A 23,059-nucleotide genomic window follows, 5' to 3' on the forward strand; every position below is an offset into this window, starting at 1 on the left:
CTTTAATATCAGTTATTTTATAATTTACTTTTTTAAGACTGCAGAAAAAAATTTATTCATGGATGCTTTTGACTTTAATATATACTATGGAAATGCACACATTTTCAATCCAATATATAGTTTCAGATCCTAATCCTTAGCCTGTCTATAAGGTGAACTTACCAATACACTGTAGGAGCCCATTAAGTAACTACAATATTTTTAGATGTTTCAATGACACAGGAATAGGTTTCATTTAACACATTCAATAAATATTTATTAATGCGGTTCTAGGTAGTTCAAACAGTTTTTAAAAGGGGGGAATATTTTTAAAAAAATTGAAACTGAAAACATGGTAACAATACCAAAGTTTTGAGTTGGAATTTAGTTTACTTCCTAAGAAGCAAGCATGCTTTGCCTGTTGTATTTGTAGAAGAAAAAATAATATCCATATATTACATGCTTCCTTTGCCTAAATATATATATATCCATATATATATACAAAAGAAGAACAACTTCAGATAAATAATTACAAAATAAACCTTCAGGATTTAGTCATTAAGAGTTTGTCAAGATACTTTTTCTATGTAATCTTTTTGAATGGAAAAGATAAGATTCAAGGTGATGTATTCTCTAAATAGCACTTTAAATGAATTTTTGTGTTTATTAAGTTAAGTACTCAAGGACTTGGTTTGAAGAGTCCAAGAGACTAAAAGTCTGCTTTTCAAGAGCATTATGATCTTCCATCAATGGAGAGATTTTGGCATTTCTGTATTCTAATAGTTCACGATCCTTGCTTGACGTCAGTAACTCACTGTCGTCTACTCCAATAGCCGCATCTTCCACCAGAATACTTGCTTGGTATGCTCCAACTGGCAGCTCGGGCATTCCAACATAGTCATGATCCGCCACCACTGAACCGTGTAAGAGATGGAGACTATCTGAAAGAAGGAACACAAGTTTGCCTTTTAGAACTATAATTAAACCACATTCAAATGAAATAATATAAAATAAGGAATAAAATCCCAAGTAATACAAATTAACTATCAAGATTAATTTCTGATGGGTTCTCGTATCTCCTAAATAAGTACACGTCGAAGAATGAATAAAATGATATATGAATCTGACGGCTCATACATACAGAATTCAGGAGAGATCAAGGAAAGCCAGACTTTTTTAAAAAAATAGGAATAATATAAAGGGATGGGTTTTTTTTTTACAAGTTAAAAATTTTTTTATTGTGGTACAATTGATTTACAATGTTGTGTTAGTTTCAGGTGCACAGCGAAGTGAATCTGTTATATACATATACATACACCCAACTTGTTTGGGGTTCTTTTCCCTATAGGCCATTACAGAGTATTCTCTTGATATGTCTTTGGTAGGTGTAAGTGAGGGGGTGGAAAGGGCTGAGAATCATGGTATAGGTTAAAAACAAAAGTTCTAAACTATATTTTTGATGTTGATGATATCCTTAATATATATCTCAAAGCATTTCTGGATGCATTTATGGGGTCCTGAAAGATACACTAACAAATGGAATTGTTAAATCCTTATATTTACAACTTTAGGTAATTCTTTAATCTTTATAGAATTCATATTAGGACAATAACATCAAATTGTCACACTATGAAGTGATTAAACTACAATGAAGATAAAGTTCCTAGAATCAGGTTTATATAAGAGGTATACGAAAGTAGGCAGGCTACAATGGATCAGGTGAATTAGCTTACTTAGGTCTAATTTAATATTAAAATGCTCATGAACTTTCGAGGTATAGCTAAATCCATACTAAAATACTGACAAGGAATTTTCCTTCTTAGTATTTTATTCTATTTTCAGCAAATTTATCTTCACTGTAAGGGAAAAAAAAATGTTTAAAATGAGGGTTAAACAGATGGCAAAGCAGCAGAATCTTTATAAACAAAGGTTAATGTAGATAAAAGAATTCCACCCTACATAGTATTTTAATTCATTACAACAAGGAACTATTCTACTACCACTGATTAGCTTCCTGGACCCCTGTCATCTCTTTTTGAATTTTCTCCCAAAACATTAACAGAATCTCTTAAAGATTTTAATAGCTTAAAGAACCCTCAAATTTTAAGTTCAAGAAAGAGCAAAAGGAACATTAATAGCTCATTTAGACTAAAGATCAATGAAAGTTTCTCAAAGCAGATAAATGTGCTAATATATCCCAGAACATGATTCCACAATACTTATCCTCATACTAATATTGGAAGGACTGATGCTGAAGCTGAAACTCCAATACTTTGGCTACCTGATGCGAAAAGCTGACCATTTGAAAAGACCCTGATGCTGAGAAAGATTGAAGGCGGAGGAGAAGGGGATGACAGAGGATGAGATGGTTACATGGCATCACCGACTCAATGGACATGAGTTTGAGTAAACTCTGGGGAGTTGGCAATGGACAGGGAGGCCTGGCGTGCTGCAGTCCATGGCGTTGCAAAGAGTCAGACACGACTAAGTGACTGAACTGAACTGAACTGAATATGTGAAAAGCTAACTGAATCTATTCCAACCCTGTAAGTCACACATTTATGAACTTTAAATTTACAAACATCAAAAGATCAAACAAAGCTATGCTCTTTCCTAACAGGTGGCATAAGTAGACTTGGGCTTGTATGGACATTTAGTTTTGCCCATTTACTTCTTCATTAGGGAAAGTGTACCTGGTATTTTAGTTTTAAGAGGTTTTCTAAGTTTAACCTCACCAATTCTTATTAATGCAAAAGCAGTAATTACATTGAAAATGCTGTTAAGATACACATAGTTATGATGGAAATAAAAGTATGGATAATTGAAGGTGATAACAAAATGATTTTTCTATGTTAGTAGGCAATGAAATGCTGAACAAGAGAACAATTCTGAAAGATAAAAAAAAATCAGGCAACCCAGGATATGTGCTATGCTCAACAGTAGCAGGAAAGAGGAAAAAAGGATCAGTGAAATTGAAACACCTTTAGAATGTGTTCTAGAGGTTCAACATCAAAGTTTGCTTTTAGTCTGTTAATATCAGAGAAAGCTAGGTAGTCACTTGGAAGGTTAGGCGGGGTAAGAATGACACCTGCTGATGACACCTGTCTAATAAGTCTTGGAGGGTTTCTGAGCCACCAGGTACGAGTGAGGGCGGTTACTATAAGCATGTTAAGTATTTCCTAACTGGATCTCTGCAGAGATCTTTGACGAAGGAAGTTTTCTGTCTCAAAATGTTTTTCCATACAGATAAAGCAGGTCTACTATAGAAAAATATGTCCAGTAAACATGTATCAACAGGGAAACTATGGATAGATGCAAAGTTTTTAGAAGTTATCCCTTTGATTTCCTGAAAATGCATTCAAAGACCTTGAGTGTAAGCATCTCCTAGTTACACAGACTTTGAAACAAAAGGACTTGACCAACCTCACTTGTTTGTAAAAGACAAGATCTTCCAAATGTAAGTAACCAATCTACATCTGATGTATACACACACTTTCTTAAGTAAGCTTTAAAGTAACTTAGTGAGACAAAACTGCAGCTAATCAGGATTATATTCAGCAAAGTCTACAAAAGTTACTCTATATGGAATGGAAAACTACTCTGGAGATTTCAAGTTGCCTTTGTACAGAAAAAATAATTCTCATTCATTTGGAAAGGTCAAATATGTTTCCATCCTACTTTGTTCTAAACCTAGTACAGCCAACAGAAATGTTCTTTAACTTCAAAAAAGATTACCAAAGATTTACCAGAAAGAGATTTTTGAGGCCTTACATGAATGCTGAAATAATACTATTTTAGATATATTGGATTATTATAAAATATATAACAAATTATTTTCACCTACTTTTTTTAACATGGTTACTAGAAAATTTTAAATTATATATTACATAGTTTTTTCATTATATATCTATTAGTACTAATCTAGAATAATCCTGAGTTACAGATAAAGAAAAGAACAAGATAAGTTTTTGCCCCCATTATAAACAGAGATAAACAAAACCATATTAAAGGACTAGTCTACTCAGTCACATTACATGACAGAATTTACCTAATTTTTATTTTCTCATTCTATTGATTTAGTTACTAATATAAATGCTTGATGAAAGCATTATTTCAGTTTTGACCAGACTGACTGATTAAGTCTTTAGTTTCTCAGAAGGAGAGGTATTTTCAAGACATGTCAAGAAGGTATTATCAGCAGTTTTGACATACTTTTTCTTATTTAGTCTTAGAGTAAAAAACAAAGTGAGGTAAGAATATTAAAATTTCCCTAAGGAGAAAAATTAAAACCACGTATTAAAACCAAGGCCTCAGAAAAGTCTCAGTGATTTGGATTAACTTATTTTTTCAAATAGAAAAAATATAAGGTTTCATGACAATTTTCTCATTCTGAAATGAAGTGTCTTGACTAATCCTATACATGGTCTGATATCCTAAAACTAGCATGATGTGTTGCCATACTAGGGCTTTTCTCATGATAAAATAAATAACTGTAGTTTGATACTACTTAATTATTGTAGTAGATAAACCAGTACTAACAGAGAACTGAATGATTCTTACTTTGAGATGACATAACTAAGAAGTCAAAGGGAGGCGCTGTGCAGGAACTACAGTTGGTGTTCATACCCCAGGGTTTGCACCACGGATGTGGAGGTGGGGAAGAACAGGGCCATTTCATACAAGGGACCTGGGCACATGTGGATTTTCGTATCCACAGGGGTCCTGGAACTGATTCCCTGTGGATACCAACAGATGACTGTGCATTAACAATAAAGTCAAACTTTATTTAATATAGGGACTAAGCTCTGTTTTCTATTATGAGTGCAGACCATAACTGTGTTAGGCAGAATGCTGCTGCTGCTGCTACGTTGCTTCATTCGTGTCCGACTCTGTGTGACCCTATGGACACCAGGCTCCTCTGTCCACGGGATTCTCTAGGCGAGAATACTGGAGTGGGTTGCCATTTCCTTCTCCTGTTAGGCAGAATAGTGGACCCCTAATGGTAGCTATGTACTAATTCATTTACCTTGTGATTACGTTACCTAACATGGTAAAGGAGGATTAGGGTAGTGATGGAATTAAGGTTGCTAACCAACTGACCAATCAACCTTAAAGTAGAGAGGATATCTTGGATTATCAGGATGGGCCCAAGCACAGGTGACCTGAAACACAGAGGATGAAGGAAGAATAGGAGGCTGGAGTGATATAATGTGAGAAGAACTCTACCCCACTGCTGGCTTTTAAGACAGGAAGAGGACCACAAGTCAAGTGATCTGAGCAGCCTCTAGAAGGTGGAAAATGCACAAAACACCCTCTTGAGCCTCCAGAAAAGAACACAGCCCTGCCATGCCTTACTGTAGCCCACTGAGATCTATACCAGATTTCTAAGTACAGAACTGTGAGACAGTAAGTGTTTTAAGCCACTAAATTTGTGGTAAATTGTTATGGCAGCAATGGGAAACTTATTAAAGAATAAAAACCATTTCTCAAACTGTGAGGGGCAATCAGACCAGGGCCTTTAGGGGAGGCAGACACATACTGATCACGATAATTCCCAATCAAAACAAAATTACTCAAAATCTATGTCACATACAATAATGGGGAGTCAATAACATTTTTCCACTCAAAGGAAAACATTATGACTATGAACAGACACGATGGTATGGCATAAAATTTGTTAAAATAGTCTTGAAAAGGTGCCTGGAACTGAACTAGACAGACAGACACACAGGCCTGCTTAAAACAGCAATGAGAAACACTGCCAGCCTAGTACTGAATGTGCCCCCTCTCGGTATGGATGAGAAGTTGGCAACAGAAGCATGTCTGTTCCGGCTGGTGAGCTTTACTGCAGTTACGACATCTCGAGGCTGGTAAGAGCAACAGTGCAGACAAATTCATAGTCCTTTTGGCTACACTATGTTCAAATTTACGTCAAAAGAATGGGATGACTACTCAGAGGCATTATATTTACTTTAAATTTAATTCAAAGACTTTAAAATCAGCTTTTGAGGTGAAGATTTTCAGGAAAATATGTGCTACCAAAGGAAAAGGTGATAGCAATCACACTTGTTTTGAATTTCTACAAATAAGAGAAATACACAAAAACCGATCAGAGTAAACAAGAACCAGACTTCAGCTGGATTAGTACTTCTTTTGATTAATAAGAAAAACAATTTTACCCATCAATCTCAGGTTCCTTATATGTACACTAGAACTAATTTTGCAATTTCCCTTGTATTACTGGAAGAAGAATCTGTAGAGAATTTAAGCATGAAGCAAAAATTGTATTGCTAGTTTAGAAATTGTTCTATTCAGCTGGATTCTGAAATATTCAGTTGTAGCAGAATGTTAGGTCTCCTTAAGAAATGCTTTGGCAAGAGCAAGTTACAAAATGGTGAGACAGATCCTGATGCAGTAACATTTTAAACACAGGTTTTGCATTAATTTAGGAAGGTTAACACATTAGAAGGAATCAAGTCCTGAACACCAAGGATTGAAGGGAAAATCGGAAGAAAGGACAACCTGCACCTTATAATCTTTTGTTCCTACTTAACTGGCAGAAGGAAGAAATCATAAAGGGTAGCTTAGAACTGAGAAGGCACAAGGAATAAAAGTGCTTCCTCTAACAGAGAATGAAGGTGCTGGGAGCTTTCTGAGTTGGAATGGTCCAAGATAAGTTTACTAGAGCAACTGGTTCTGTCACAAGCAGAAAGAAAGGTACTAAGAGCTTCTAACATGAGAGTTGTGACCCAGATCAGAAACAGTTGAGCAGCCTCAAGGGCTTCATATCCTAAGAAAGAGGGTCATCTATTATCATTATTTTTTAATTATTATTTATTATTTACTTAAGACTGTTAAATAACACAGTTGTTTATACTGTTTTAAAAGGCACTAAATTGTATCTTTATTAATTGGTACTCAGATTCAAAAAATTTTGAATTATTTTATCTTTCTTTACAGAAAAAACAAAAGTAACTAGCTAAGATACCAATTTATTCCCTTTCAGTTACCTACCTCAAAGAAAGTCTAGAAAGCAGATACTATAGGACAAAATAAAAGCTTCAATAAAGTAGGATTTAAACTGAAAGCCATATCAATTAGCTCTAGTCCATGAAAGAAAGTATTAGAGAAGATCAGGATATCTTAACTATTCAGATTCACATTGTGGAGCAAGTAGCATCATCTAGGGTGCTGTTCACCTCTTATAATAGCGCATCATTCTCAGAACCTCTCACTCACCTTCCCCTGCATTTACCATGGCCGTTTTAAGATGCAACATTAAAAATCAATCACATTTTTAAATGTCCCCTAATATATTTATCTCACAACAGAATTCCAGATAGTGTTTGTTTTGGCATTATTTATCTTAGCTACTATCATGTCATGCTAAGAGTGACAAAATATTCTGAAAGTGCAAATAATGAACACATAATTCTTCCCTCTATGAAAGATGTCCAGTGTCCTGCACATGAACGGTGGGGAGAAGTGTGTGGAAAGTACACTAGAAATCAAAATAAAATCTCTTACAAACCTGACAGCTTCAGAAACCATATGTTAATTAAAACAACACTCTTTGGGCTCCAACACTGTACAAAATTTTATAAGAATGAAAAGGGAAAATAAAACCTAACCAAAGGAAAAGCAGGGAGGAGAAGGAGAGATTTCTTATAATTTAACTTCTCTATTCATTCAAAGAAAGTACAAACGTAGAAAGGTGACAGATGTTTACCTTGTTCACCCGATTCTCTGACATAGGGCTTCAGGTGGGACATCTTGATAGGTCGTTTAAGTCTAGCCCCAGAGCTGTCTCGCAGAACAGCGCCCCCGTTCTCCGTAATGTAGTCTATGACACAAGGGCCGACCCATTCAGACCGGAAGCGACCATCCTTCCACCAGTTTTTCCTCTGCCTTAACACTTCATGACCCACTTTCAGATGAAATGGATTTTGTTGCTTCGGTTTCTTTTTAACAATGATTTTGCTTTTATTTAATTCATGACAATTGTTGTTCTCCATCTGCAAGTATTAAAAAAAAAAGGATGAAACAGCTATAGTTTCTTGAAGGCAAATACAGATAATATTATAATAAAAATATTACTGAGATGCTACTGAAAGCTACGGAAGAATCCCACTTAATTTTTTAAAATAGTATTTCAAAATCAGTATTACCCCAACTTTATAAAGAAATATGAGAGGAAGTAACAGGCCCAAGTTAAACAACTGGGAAGCAAGACCAGGGGTTTGAATTCAGCTGCACCTTCATTCCAAAACACATGGTCCTATTAATGTCTCTCAGAATTTCATAGCTAATAAACACAGTTTAATCAAGACATGCAGAATTCAATAGAAAAAATTTGGTTTCAGTGTGTATCATATGTATGTGTGTGTGTATATATACTGAAAAAACTTTTTTGTATCATTTTATAGACTTTATAGTTTTTTTTCTATTAGAATCACCTGGCCCACTGAAGTTGTCTTATTCTCCATTATTTTATCAGCTTCTTTAATTGCATCTAGAATTTTGGCAAACATACTTGTATTATCACCATCCACTTCACGAATATCTGAAGATTCAGGCATGTAAGGATTTCGATTAAACATTTGAAAATATGGTGTATTTTTAGTAGGTTCCTATCAAGAAAAATAAACAATCTGTAATAAAACATGCAGCCAAGAGATAATCATAACTCAAAAGTACTGAATTATAAATAGATACATACCAAGTGAGTGACGTTGAAGGCAAATGAAACAGCTGGCAGGTGGTCATCCCAGTCGTTTGGGTAGTCCACACAATGTTTGGAAAGAAAGGTTTTGATAGTGCTAGGTGTACTTTCAGCTGGATTAATTGTTTGGGAGGCATGAGAAATAACAATTTGCTTTGTGCCAAACAATTCACATAGCTCTACATTGATCTGAAAAATACATAAAAACAACAGTGACTTTAAAAGTCTGTATTTTATTTTTCCCTTGATGGAAAGGTTTCAAAAGAATTTAAATCTTGCCTTTTCCTTGACCATTTGTTTGCTGTGTCAGTGGCTAAGTCGTGTCCAACTCTTCTGCCATCCCATGGACCATAGCCCCACTAGGCTCCTCTGTCCATGGATTTCTCAGGCAAGAATACTGGAGTGGGTTGCCATTTCCCTTCTCCAGGGGATCTTCCCGATCCATGGATCAAACCTGCATTTACCGCCGAGCCTGGGAAGCCCATTCCATGAAGGGTAGTTTGGTGAAAACTGGACAATATCTAGAAACTAGATTACTGTCAGGAAAGCAAAAAATGAGTGAGGGGCCACTATGGACTCCCACATGTTGCAGATTCTCACTTTTCTCCCAAGATACATTTCCATACCATGTGCAACACACAGTCTTCTGCTTTGTTGATTCAGGAGGCTATTATCAATTTATACATATTAGTAAAAGCTTCATTTCTTTCTTATTGGATGGAAAAAATAAACAAAAGCTCTAATATTGTCATTCCTTATTTTGCAGATGACTGCTACCTTAGTCAAGGTAGGCAAGTTACAAAACCCAATCAAGGCTCAGGGGTTCAACTCAGAAATTTTACTACTTGCTAGGACAAGGCCAGCTACAGGCCAGGGTGTCTCTCCAAAGCAACTGGCCTCCCCCAGGTACCTCAACAATCCCGGATAAGAGAAAATCCACTATCGCTTAGGGTCACACCTGAAATATTCAGTTGATTCTCCAGAGAAAGAATAAGACTGGAAGAATGAAGAATTGAGCATGAGGTTTTCAATACTTTGAGTTGAAAGTGTCACACGTTCATTCATTTAGTTTCTCTGGCCAAAAGTGCTACTTGGGTTTACTCACCTGCAAGAGGCTAGGACAGCCTATTTGGAAGGCTAGGAGAACTAGTTATTGCTGAGCACCAATCAGAAAACAACCGATGGTTATGCATATTTTAATCACTAAGCTAATAATGATAACACATACTGAAACACAAACTGATAATAACGTAATATAATGATAACACAAACTGAAAAATTTAAAAAACAAATCTGTAACCTCATTGCTCTTAAAAACCCCATACAACTTGTATGGTTAACCATACAAATTTTTGTTTTAGCTTCTTTACATTTTTTTTTAATTTTCTAAAAAAAATTTTTTTAATGTATTTATTTTTAATTGGAGAATAACTGCTTTACAGTGTTGTGTTGGTTTCTGCCATACATCAGCATGAATCAGCCGTGAGTATACATATGTCCCCGCCCTCCTGAAACTCCTTCCCACGTCCCAGCCCATCCCACCCCTCACGGGTGTGAGTGCCCCAGGCTGAGCTCCCTGCGTCACACAGCAAATTCCCACTGTGTCTTACGTGTGGCAATGTGTGTGTTTCACGTGTGGCAGTGTGTTGTTTCAGTGCTACTCTTATCAATCAATCCCGCTCTCTCCCTCCCCTGCTGTGTCTACAAATCTGTCCTCGATGTCTCTGTCTCTACTGCTGCCCTACAGACAGATTCATCAATACCACTTTCTAGATTCCATATATTTTTTACATAGTTATACACACAAAATATGTATGTATAATATATGTAATAAAATCTTTTACCCAGATTTTTAATCTAACCAGAAAACATATGCATGCATGTGTGTGCAGCCTACCAGGCTCCTCCGTCCATGGGATTTTCCAGGCAAGATTATTGGAGTGGGGTGCCATCGCATTCTCTGATCTATAGTCGACTTGATATTTTTGTTATTATTACTATTTTTCTTGATATGGATAAACAAAAAATGAGTGCCTTACTCATTACTATTCGGTTTGAATCTTTTTTCATATTTTTATTCCCTCTTGTGAATTACATTTCTGTCACTGACTCAGTTTTTTGTTTGAATCTTTTATAATAAAGGCAGTAACACTTTCCTGCATGAATCTGCATTATTTTTGTTGGCCTGTTTCTTGGCCTTTATGTTTTGGCTATTTTCAGTTCAGTCGCTCAGTCGTGTCCGACTCTTTGCAACCCCATGAATCGCAGCACGCCAGGCCTCACTGTCCATCACCATCTCCCAGAGTTCACCCAGACTCACAGCCATTGAGTCAGTGATGCCATCCAGCCATCTCATCCTCTGTTGTCCCCTTCTCCTCCTGCCCCCAATCCCTCCCAGCATCAGAGTCTTTTCCAATGAGTCAACTCTTTGCATGAGGTGGCCAAAGTACTGGAATTTCAGCTTTAGCATCATTCCTTCCAAAGAAATCCCAGGGCTGATCTCCTTCAGAATGGACTGGTTGGATCTCCTTGCAGTCCAAGGGACTCTCAAGTCTTCTCCAACACCACAGTTCAAAAGCATCAATTCTTCAGTGCTCAGCCTTCTTCACAGTCCAACTCTCACATCCATACATGACCACAGGAAAAACCATAGCCTTGACTAGACAAACCTTTGTTGGCAAAGTAATGTCTCTGCTTTTCAATATACTATCTAGGTTGGTCATCACTTTCCTTCCAAGGAGCAAGCGTCTTTTAATTTCATGGCTGCAGTCACCATCTGCAGTGATTTTGGAGCCCAGAAAAATAAAGTCTGACACTGTTTCCACTGTTTCCCCATCTATTTCCCATGAAGTGATGGGACCGGATGCCATGATCTTCATTTTCTGAATGTTGAGCTTTAAGCCAACTTTTTCACTCTCCACTTTCACTTTCATCAAGAGGCTTTTGAGTTCCTCTTCACTTTCTGCCATAAGGGTGGCGTCATCTGCATATCTGAGGTTAGTGATATTTCTCCCGGCAATCTTGATTCCAGCTTGTGTTTCTTCCAGTCCAGCGTTTCTCATGATGTACTGTGCATATAAGTTAAATAAGCAGGGTGACAATATACAGCCTTGATGGACTCCTTTTCCTATCTGGAACCAGTCTGTTGTTCCATGCTTCCTGACCTGCATACAGATTTCTCAAGAGGCAGGTCAGGTGGTCTGGTATTCCCATCTCTTTCTTAATTGTCCACAGTTTATTGTGATCCACACAGTCAAAGGCTTTGGCATAGTCAATAAAGCAGAAACAGATGTTTTTGTGGAACTCTCTTGCTTTTTCCATGATCCAGCGGATGTTGGCAATTTGATCTCTGGTTCCTCTGCCTTTTCTAAAACCAGCTTGAACATCAGGAAATCAGGAAGTTCACGGTTCACATATTGCTGAAGCCTGGCTTGGAGAATTTGGAGCATTACTTTACTAGTGTGTGCTGCTGCTCAGTCACTTCAGTCGTGTCCGACTCTGTGCGACCCCATAGACGGCAGCCCACCAGGCTTCCCTGTCCCTGAGATTCTCCAGGCAAGAACACTGGAGTGGGTTGCCATTTCCTTTTCCAATGCATGATAGTGAAAAGTGAAAGTGAAGTGGCTCAGTCGTGTCCAACCCTCATCGACCCCATGGACTGGAGCCTACCAGGCTCCTCCATCCATGGGATTTTCCAGGCAAGAGTGCTGGAGTGGGGTGCCATTGAGATGCATGCAATTGTGTGGTAGTTTGAGCATTCTTTCGCATTGCCTTTCTTTGGGATTGGAATGAAAACTGACCACATACAAATTTTACCACATACAAATTTCTAATTTTTAAACAGCCCAAATTTGGTGATTTTTCCATTCAAATTTATGCCTCTGTTCCCTAAGCCTGGAATGTCAAGTCAGTCTCTGGAGTTTTTTTTTTTTTTTTTTTAAGTTAATTGAATTTTTGTTTGTTTCAATTAAAAAACACAAAAATTTTAATTTATCTGAAAATAATTTTGGTATGCAGTAATCCTAAAATCATATTATAGAAATAAATAGAAATAATTAGAAAATTTTTATTTATGCTATTAACTAAATTAAATGTATTAAATAATCCTTCCCCAACTCCACTCTCTTGTGATACCAGCTCTATCATTTTGAACATAATTACCGAACTCTGTGCCAAATGGCCCCCTTGGCATCTGTTGGACACCTTGGAAACTACTAGCTTAAGGTAGTTTATGGTTTCAACATTAGATTAGGTAAGACTACATTTCTCTCGATAATGATGTATCTCTATAGAAGTGTTCTTTGATAGGTGCCATGATTTCCTAGTAGCTCAGACAGTAAAGAATCTGCCTGTAATCCGGGAGACCTAGGTTCAATCCCTGGGGTAGGAAGATCCCATGGAGAAGGGAATGGCAACCCACTGCAGTATTCTTGCCTGGAGAATCCCATGAACGGAAGAGCCTGGCAGGCTATCGTCCAAGGGGTCACAAAGAGTTGGACACGACTAAGTGACTTTTGCTCTACGCTCTATGATAAAAAGCAACAATTGTATAAAAATCATTGTGAAACAGGAAATGATTACAGTGTTTAATCTGATTCCAAGGTTTGAAAAACTGAGCAGAGGTCAACAGGCATATATATCCCATTAGTAACTAACTGAAGCTATTTAAGAATGAAATGAAAATAGTTTTCTTTCAATTTATGACTATTATTCTCTTAAATGGCTAAGTGATTAGGACATAAACACTAAGTTGTTTGGACCTGTGTAGGAAGAGTTAACACAGCAGAACTAAGGCTGCTATCCTGTGAAAGTCCTGCTTACAAAGTTGGCCCTTGGCTGATGACTAGGAACCTGGATTCTGTGAGGGTTTCTACCATTCCCTAACGGATTAAGGATGGCTCATGGTGCCTAAACTGTTTTACAAAGAACGTGGTTTATGCTGAAAACTTCTTTAGAGACTCTAGAATTTTGGGTGCCAATGTGATCGGCTTCCATTTAAAATCCCAGGCACCAAGTCTGTAATAAGCTTCCCAAGTAGACAACAATTTACATGTGTTGCTACAACTCTTCACTGGGAGAATTAACCATGTCCTGTGAGACTCCACTGGGAGAGAATGTCTTACAAGTTTGTTCCTGGTTTTCCCCTGGACTTATCCCCATGAGCCTTTTCTCTGTTAATCTTGCTTTGTATCCTTTAATTATATAAATCTTAGGCATGAGTATGTCCATCTGCAGAGTCCTCCTAGTGAATTATTAATATAAAACCTGGAGATCACCTTAGGAACCCCCTGACCCAAGCCCTAACTATTTAATAAGTATAACTTTAGGTATTTCTTCTGGATTGAGATATCAAAGGTGCTGTGAACTTAGTCTGGTTATTTATACCAGTCTTTTGTCAATTGTAAAAATTTAATAATATACCTCTAAATATAGTAGTATATTCCTTTGTTAGATTTTTTGTATATATTACTGTCTGCTTATTCTTTAAGGTTAACTTTAATTTGGATAAAAAGGCCAGGGCAAGGGAAAATGCTTCCTCCTATTTAATGCTGATTAGAAATCCATTAATCATATAAATTAATTTTGATTTTAGAAAAATTGATATTATAATATTGAATATTCTCATTCATGAAATGATGTATAATACTTCTCCATTTAGTCAATTCTCCCTCTACATGTCAATCACAGAATTTTTAAGCTAGTAGCAAAAAAAGACTATTTGGTCCCATCTCATTTTAGTTTGAAGAAAACTAAAGATAAGTTTCAATTATTTAGTGGCATAGTAAGTACTGATACTAAAATACTGGTCTCTTAATTTCCAGTTCAACTACTTTTGTACTATACAATATTAAACCTTTATACCTGTAGGAATTTATCTAAACTTATTAAGCATCATATAATAAGCTGTGTTGTACACTGAAAAGTGAGTAAAATATGCTCCTAGATCTAAGTAGTTTATTTGTCTTACCTGATGAATGAATTCATCTCTTTGGTCCATTATTATTTTCTGAGGAGGCCCATATAAGAAAAATATGTTGATAATAGCTTTAGAAATTTCTGATGCTGAAACATCACAAAGAGGCAAAATCACAACCCATTTTGTGAACAAATCTGTCATGATTATAGCATATACATGACTTCTGTTGCTTGTATGAAATGGGCCCATCAGATCAACAGTAACTATACTCCATGGATTCTCCACTTTGAGAAGGTGCTGTTTAGGTGCTAGAATAACTGTATTTTTTGCCACTTGGCAATGCTGACAAGCATATACCTATAAAACAGGCATATAATAAAGAAAAGATAGACAAGTGTTAATATATCCAATATAAAAAAAGCAGTATTATAAATCTGAACTTTGTAACGGTTGATATAGGTACTTTATATTTTAAGGGAGAAACTTTTGGACTGTACTCAGAATAAAATGAAACCTATTCAGAATAATCAAATATTTGCTATTAATTAATTGCTATTAATTAATTGAAATCAACTATTCAATGACCATGTTAATGGGTCTTATTCACATGGAACATAATTCTGGTTTACAGTCAATAAATACTTATTAAATGAATAGATCTCAAAACATATTTGCTACAATTTTACATCAGTATGTGAGTATATAATTTCTATAAGCAAAAAATATTTTTCTTTTAAAGATACCACTCTAATAAGTTCATTCATCTACTGCAGTAATATTTATTAAAATATAACTTTATTCAAGCAATATTTTTAGATGCCAGAAATTCCTCTAGGTCCTAGGAAAAGAGTACGAACAAAAATCCAGCCCATGCTGTCATGGTGTTTTCACTGTAGTGAGATGAGAAGATATAAATTGACCGACTTGTGGAAGATGCCATTGTTCAACATATTTCCGGAACTCTATTTTGGAAACTACTTTCAAATCAAGGCCTGAAGAAAAATTTTAAAATGATTTTACTGAAATATAGTTACTTTTGATTAAATTTTTATTTTCTAACTTAAACTAGTTCTCATCACAAATAACCTTACATCCAAAATTCATTTCTCAATGATAAAGATTTGACAAAGACTTCACTGAATATTGGAAAAGGAGTGTGTGGCATGTTCTAAAGGTGAATACAAACACTGAGGTCTTTGGAATACCTTCACAGACTCACAAATGATACTTGGTTAAATTAAATATGTTAATTTTTTATGCCTGAAATGACAGCCTTTTAATGCACTATCACAATTATTAAAGGATCCTCACACATAAACCAAGGAATTTCTACCATTTGCTACAGACAGCACATGAGCACACGAGTAGGGATCAGCTGACCTAGCAGCAAGAATCCCTGAATTTTCTATCAGAAGAAGCTGAAGGTCCTAATGGGTTATAACGTTACAAAACTCAGAAGAACTTCATTATCTTCACAACTTCATTTTTTGGTTGGGGGTTTCTGTCATACTTGACATTTTCTATGTCAAGACAGTAACAGGCACAAAAGATGAGAAACATACTGGGCTTGATTTATCACAAACATATTCTCTTCTCAAGAAAAGACTGTATGAATGTCATTAAAAATGTAGTGACTTATTTTTAGTCAAAGAAACTTCAGCCCCATTTAAATTCTGCCACACAAAATAGTTCAATGATGAAAATCTGTGCCCAAGATAATCTAAATGTAGTAAATTCAAATATTTAAATAATGTTTTGTTCTAGTTCAAATTATATTTCAGTGATTTTAAAGAAGACTTTTGAAGGGAAATAAAACTCTCTTCAAATGTTCTGCACAAAAAACTACCCATACAAAAAGTACTTGAGAAGTGACCATACAAAAAGTACTTAATGAGAAGTGATATCTAGAGTTAATCTAAAGCAGTAATGAATTTTGAATGTATACCATAAAGACATTATTCAAAATATTCTAAAGACATAAGCCATACCCACTGTTTGACATCATTGGTCACAGAAGTCCAATAGTAACTGGATTCCACTAGAGTAAGGGTTCTGGATATGCCATGATGGGCTCCAGTGTCATTTTCATGGCATTCTCTTAGGACTTTCTTTTTTTCTTCTTCTGAAACAACTACCAAGCGATCCTGTTTTCTGTCTTTTCCGACATAAAACAGCTTCTTTTCTAGAATAAAAAACACCAAAATGATATCATTGCAATTTTTAGACATCTATATAGTTTTAAGATAATCACAGCCTTATCTTCAAACCATGAGGGTTTTTGTTTTGGTTAAATCTTTCTCCCTCTAAGATAGAATATTTGTGATGATGCTACCATACAATCTGAAACATCTTCCACTGTTATACTTACTGGATATGTAGATCTAGCTGCTATAGTTTTGTAGCTATCAAATCAAGTAGAGCTAACTTGTTCACCAAAGCACATGGTAATATGGTAGTATAAAATCATCTTCCTATGGGAGTAATCAAACTAGAAAAACACTTGCAGCAGGCACCTCCTAAAAATGGCATGAATTAGCAAATAAATTATGTACAGATAAGCAACTTCTGGAATAGAATTTTCCAAAAGAGCATTTCATCAGAGCTGTACTTTTGTAAGCCACCACCTCTCTTAAGTTTTTCTGGATTTGAGTAGGAAATAGGGTTAGTAAAGCCAAGAAAGTAGCAGAACTTTAATCTTCAGGACAGTTCTGCTTTCCTTTGGAGACACCTAAAAAGAGTCTATGAGCAATGTAATCAAGGCATGAAGAGAACTGCCACTTCTCCAGTGTGGATGAATATTCAAACTCAAAAAGACGCCATTGTTAGTGTGCTTAGCTAAGAATATGCTGAGTGGAACATTCCTTACTTGAATTAGAAAGTAAGCAGCTTAAGGCCAGGAGCCTAATCTATTTCATTCATCAGTGTATTCCCAAGGCCTAAAATGTGACTGGCACATAGTAGGAACTCAGTAAACAATTGGTGCATAAATCATTAAGTGAACGAATGAACGAATACTCTTTAGTGTAAAATGTAATAGGTGTGTAAGAGACATGACAGATGCAGGTTCAGTCCCTGGGTGGGAAGACTGCCTGCAGGACATGGCAACCCACTCCAGTATTCTTGCCTGGAGAGTCCCATGGACACAGAAGCCTGGCGGGCTACAATCTACGGGATCGCAGAGTGGGACGTGACTAAAGCAACTTAGCATTCTTCAATTAAAGGGAGCTACTGGAAGGGATGTACACAGGGAGAAATAAGCAGGTATTTATTTATAATTTTAGAATTTTCTTGACCTGCTTTGAGAAAAGCCTGATTCTGTACCTACAGGCAAAATTCCCGTTAATAACACCAACATTCATTTAGCCATCTGGTGACTGTACTTTTTGCTTATATATCTCAAACTTCTCTTCCCTTTTGGAGGAGGAGGACAAAGAGGGGAGAATGATCATAATCTTTCAAGATAAATATTCCACTGCCTTTCAAACATTTAATTCACTCAGGGAGATTAGGAGTTCAAAGATAAATATGATCCTGAAACCATTTAACAGCAGGGAGAGGGAGGAATCACGGAAGTAATAGAGTAAATAAGTTAACTTTGTCAACATTTTCACATTAGGCATCCAGTCAGTTCTTCACTGAGGGTGACGTGAGTGCCCGCAAGTGCACCACCGAAGTAGGCCTCGCCAAGGAACAAGAGCGGCGTTAATTCAGGCAAGTGCTGGTTTTTTCATGCTATCATTTTCTGTCTATGATTTAAAATGCCCCTTTCATGCTTACTAGCCTTCAGTTAGCTTCAACGTGATTTTTATTTTGCTTTCGACTGAACGCCATTATCAATTTAAGCAACAACCAATTGCTACAGAAATCCTCAGGACTCCACAAAGAACTCCACATGGGGAAGCACCTATATAAAAGTCTATACTAAAAACAGGGGATATTTTACCTTTGAAGACAAATTTTTTTGCTGCTCTTCTTATGCCACTTCTCTCACTAGGCAGTGTAGTTGGATGATATTCACCAGTTCGTTTATAATATGCAATCTGTTTAAGATGAAGGTCACCATTTTTTCCACTACGAACCATCAGGAACCTAGGCAAAAGGTATTTAAAGATACAATTTAAGTGATAAGCTAATTCAGTTGCTATTTCAGTTCAGGCTTGTGTCATATTTGTGCTTATCCATGAATTGAACTTTCCTGGAATATTATCAGTGACAAGAAATAACTGCAGTACAGAAAAGGAACAGTATGATGTATATGAACTAGAATATCCAGATGCTGTTTTTGAGATACAACATGACACATTATCTTGTCTCTTTCCAAGTGAAAAGAAATACTTAAAAATTTTCCCATACTAGGAAAAAAGGAACAAGTACACTTCAAAAAGTTTTGCTTCAAGTCTCTTATTACACATCACGTGAAAAGTTACTTATATAGGACGGTTCTCTTATGTGACATTTAAATAAATGATAGGTGATAAAAGGAAAAATGTAGTTTTATGTTACTTCTAAATATATTCATGGTCACAAAAATCTAATCATTTATGAAAAAGATCCATTTTTAAAATGTTCAGATGATAAATGACAAAGAAGATTTTAGCTATGCTAGATTTCATACACTATTCTGAACTACATGGAAGCTAATTTTTCTTGAACAGAAAAGATTTTTGTTCTGTGTATACTTTCTCTGTGTTATAAAAAGTCTGGCTGTACTGGCCAAAACAAAACTTCTCTATTTTAGACCCTAAGCATTACGAAAAACCATTACATTAAAAGAAAAACATCTTTTCTTTCATATTTTCAGTTGAAACAAACTATTCTGTGCTGGTTATTCCATCTGTCACCACCTAACTGATCCAGATATATTTTTGACCTTACTCTCCCTGCTGCTGTACCCTAACAGACTGGCCCTTACAGACTGCATTTACAGTTTTTTGGTTGGCCTTGTCCAGCAGGAGGTATGAGCAGTCAAATCAGGCAGCAGAAGACGTCAGGATATTTATTTCCCAGGTCCTTCCTTGGTTTAAGCTGCAACCCTCTACAACCATAGCTCCTTACCAGGAAGCCCATCTTCTGTGTCTCTAGCTCTCACTGGAAGTCTGTACCATTTCCTCTCTTGACACTTCAGCCCTAGAGGTGGTAGCTATTTTCTGCTGTCGCTAGTCTCCAGGAGCCACGTTGCCTTCTTTGACCCTTCCCATCAGGTGTGTAAACAGGAGCTTTATTAAATTTTCTTTAAAATCCCACCAGAGTATATCTTCTGTTTCCCACTAGAAATGTTAACTGATGCAAAGACTTAACATTTTGAATTTTCAAAATTAATATGGACGTTTACTGACCACCAGAAGATCTAAGGATAAGGATAAAAGAAGATATTTCTGCAGAGAGAAGGTCAGAACAAAGCAGAACAGACTAGGCCTATGAATTAGGTCTTAAATAGCCTATTAAGTCTCTTTGCCAATGAAACAGCACTTTGCACATTTAATAACCATCTTTCTGATCTTTTCACAACTCTGGAATATCAGTATGTTTCTAACATCCCTTAACCTTAGATTAGTATAAAGTGTAGGCTATTTTAAAAGCAAACGTTCTGTAAGACTAATTCTCTCCTATCATAACTAAAAGACAGGTTAATTATTTCTATAAAACAGTTTATTCTAATTAAATTCTTAATATATAATTTTTCCATTTTGTAATAAATGGTTACAAACAAAAATCAAACAAATGTACCTTATTACAATTTCTAAAACATCTCAAAAATAAATGGATCAGACTTTAAAACCATTTATAAAACTACAGTAAATACAACAGTGAAGTCTTGGCATAAGACAAACAGGCCATGGAAATAGAATATAGAGTCCAGAATTAAATCCACATGTATACAGTCAATTACTTTACAACAAGGGCATTGATTCAATGGGAGAAGAGATGGTCTTTTCAATAAATGATGCTGAAGCAATTGGATATTTGTATCAGAAAAAAATTAATATCAACCATCTACCAACATCTACAAAATTCCAGATAAATCACAAACCTAAATATGAAAAGTAAAGTATAAAGCTTCTGGACAAAAACATAGAAAAAGATCTTCAAAACCTTGGGAAAAGATAAAGATTTCTGAAACAGGAACAAAAAGTCCTATTCATAAAAGAAAAAAATTATAACAAGTTAGATTTTATTAAAATCAAAATCTGTTCATCGAAAGACCATTAAGAAAGGGAAAAGATAATCCACTGACTGGGAGAGGATAACTTTAATATATATATCTAACAAAGGACTCATACCCAGCAAATACAATGAATTATGACAAAATCAAAAGGCAAAGGATAAAAATATAAAAAAACAGGGAAATACCTCACATGAGATTTCAAAAAAAGTGAATGCTCAAAGGGATAATAAGCAAGTGAAAATGTCCTCAAACATCATTACTCCCAGGGCAATGCAAACTAAAGCCAAAATGATTTACAACTATACACTACCAAAAAGGCTAAATTTAAAAACATAGACAGCAGGTGTTGGGAGGATACTCTCACACATGGTTTGTGTAAGTGTAAAAGGCTACAGTCACTTTGGAAAACTGACAGCTTCTTCTAAAGCTAAGCATACCCTAAGGACTTGGCAATTCTATTTTTAAGTTTACATCCTAGTGAAATGAGTGTATGACCATCAAAAGATGTGTACAGAAGTTTTCCTAGATGAAGCTGGCAACAGGAAGCGTGTCGAGAGGGTCTGCCCCGTGCGCACTCAGCCCTTGCTGTAGACACGTCTGGTGTTCTCCGGTTCCGCGTGCTCTAAACCTCAGTGCTTTTCCAGCTGACGGTGGGGAAGCGCTGCTCCGCAACCTCAATCTGCGACAGGAGACCCCTCGATGCTTTTACTTTCATGTCATCCATCCTGTCTACAGCCTTTCCTCTGCCAAAGGATTCTGTACCAAACTTCCATCCTTCATCAATTTTCAATTTAGGAAGCTGTGTGTGGTTTCAAGTAGGGAGTATAGACTGTCAGTCTACCAATCTATTTGCCTGTCATTCCAGTTTTGTATTAATTCTCCTTCACTCTTAAAAAAACAACCAAGAAACAAGCAAAAATCATTTTCCTATCTTACATTTCTCTCTAAGATACACTGACACAAGCTCTTCCAAGTCTAAGAGCCAGAAGGACCTGCTTTTTCTTAGTTTAAATCATTATGGTCTATATTCTGTAAAATGTATCATATACTATAAATGACCCCGCATTCCCCATGTGACCCCATGGGGTCATTCCCCCAATGACCCCATGTTTTCCCTTGTTGACTTTTGGGACCACCAATATTCTAAATCATCTAAAAGAAAACTTTAATAAAACATCCCAGTTTAGCCACTGAGAGCACAGTACCTGCAGAAAGATGTTTATTTTGTTTAAAATGTAAAATTCTCTGTTGCCTTCTTTTCAGAGACCAGTAAACGTTGCAAATTTCCTGAAGGACATTAAAAGAAATGGGGGGAAGAAGTCTCATCAGGCCTCTAAAAAGCCTGCAGGAGTAAAAGACCAAACTCTCAGACCTCAAAGGAAATACAGATCTTAAAACACAGAGGTTTATACTAGGGAAGCAAGGATTCTTCCACACAAGCAAATTAATCCATGTGATTCACCAAACTGAAACAGGAGGATGTGAGTAATTGTAACTGGTAGGAAAAAACTCGGAGAAGGCAATGGCACCCCACTCCAGTACTCTTGCTTGGAAAATCCCATGGATGGAGGAGCCTGTTAGGCTGCAGTCCATGGGGTCGCTAAGAGTCGGACAAGATTGAGCGACTTCACTTTTCACTTTTCACTTTCATGCATTGGAGAAGGAAATGGCAGCCCACTCCAGTGTTCTTGCCTGGAGAATCCCAGGGACGGGGGAGCCTGGTGGGCTGCCGTCTATGGGGTCGCACAGAGTCGGAAACGACTGAAGTGACTTAGCATAGGAAAAAACTGGCCATGAGGAAACACGAATGTCTGCAAAAAGCACAGTGATGTCTGTATTTTGCCCTTACAGTTAAAAACCTCTCTGAGTTCCCACAATACCCCTCCCCCTTTCCCTTCTCCAGGGTGTCTTAGTCCATTTGGGTTGCTGTAGCAATGTATCATAGACTAGATATCTGACTTAATAATAACAAACACTTGTTTCTCCTAGTTTTAGAGGCTGGGAAGTTCAAGAACAAGTGGTAGATTCCCTGTCTGGTGAGCTTGCTTCCTGCTTCATAAATGGCATCTTTGCTATATCCTCACATGGTAGAAGGGGTTCAGGAGCTCTCAGAGTTCTCTTCTAGAAAGACACTTATTCCATTCCTGAGAGGTCTACCCTCAGGATCTAATCACCTACCAAAGGCACCACCTACTAATACCATCTCATTAGGGCTTAGAACTTTAACATATGAATTTTGGAGGAATAAAATATTCAGTATATAGTGTTGAGGTAA

The 23,059-nt window shown here is 36.5% G+C and overlaps 1 protein-coding gene across 4 annotated transcripts in view; it reads right to left on the reverse strand.

Moving 5' to 3' along the window:
* Positions 1-225: 225 nt before the first annotated feature.
* Positions 226-23,059, reverse strand: part of GIN1 (gypsy retrotransposon integrase 1) — a 30,688-nt gene continuing 7,854 nt past the window's right edge. For 2 of the 4 annotated variants that reach the window (XM_059887972.1, XM_005209770.5), the window contains exons 2-8: positions 18,562-18,707; positions 16,607-16,800; positions 14,670-14,975; positions 8,699-8,890; positions 8,436-8,609; positions 7,709-7,994; positions 226-920 (exon numbers count right to left, since the gene is read on the reverse strand). In XM_059887972.1, coding sequence (XP_059743955.1) covers positions 646-920; positions 7,709-7,994; positions 8,436-8,609; positions 8,699-8,890; positions 14,670-14,975; positions 16,607-16,800; positions 18,562-18,700 — 1,566 coding nt within the window. In that variant the 5' untranslated portion in view covers positions 18,701-18,707 and the 3' untranslated portion in view covers positions 226-645. 4 annotated transcript variants of the gene reach the window in all.

The sequence above is a fragment of the Bos taurus genome, chromosome 7 (genome assembly GCF_002263795.3).
Source record: "Bos taurus isolate L1 Dominette 01449 registration number 42190680 breed Hereford chromosome 7, ARS-UCD2.0, whole genome shotgun sequence".
Taxonomy (NCBI): domain Eukaryota; kingdom Metazoa; phylum Chordata; class Mammalia; order Artiodactyla; family Bovidae; genus Bos; species Bos taurus.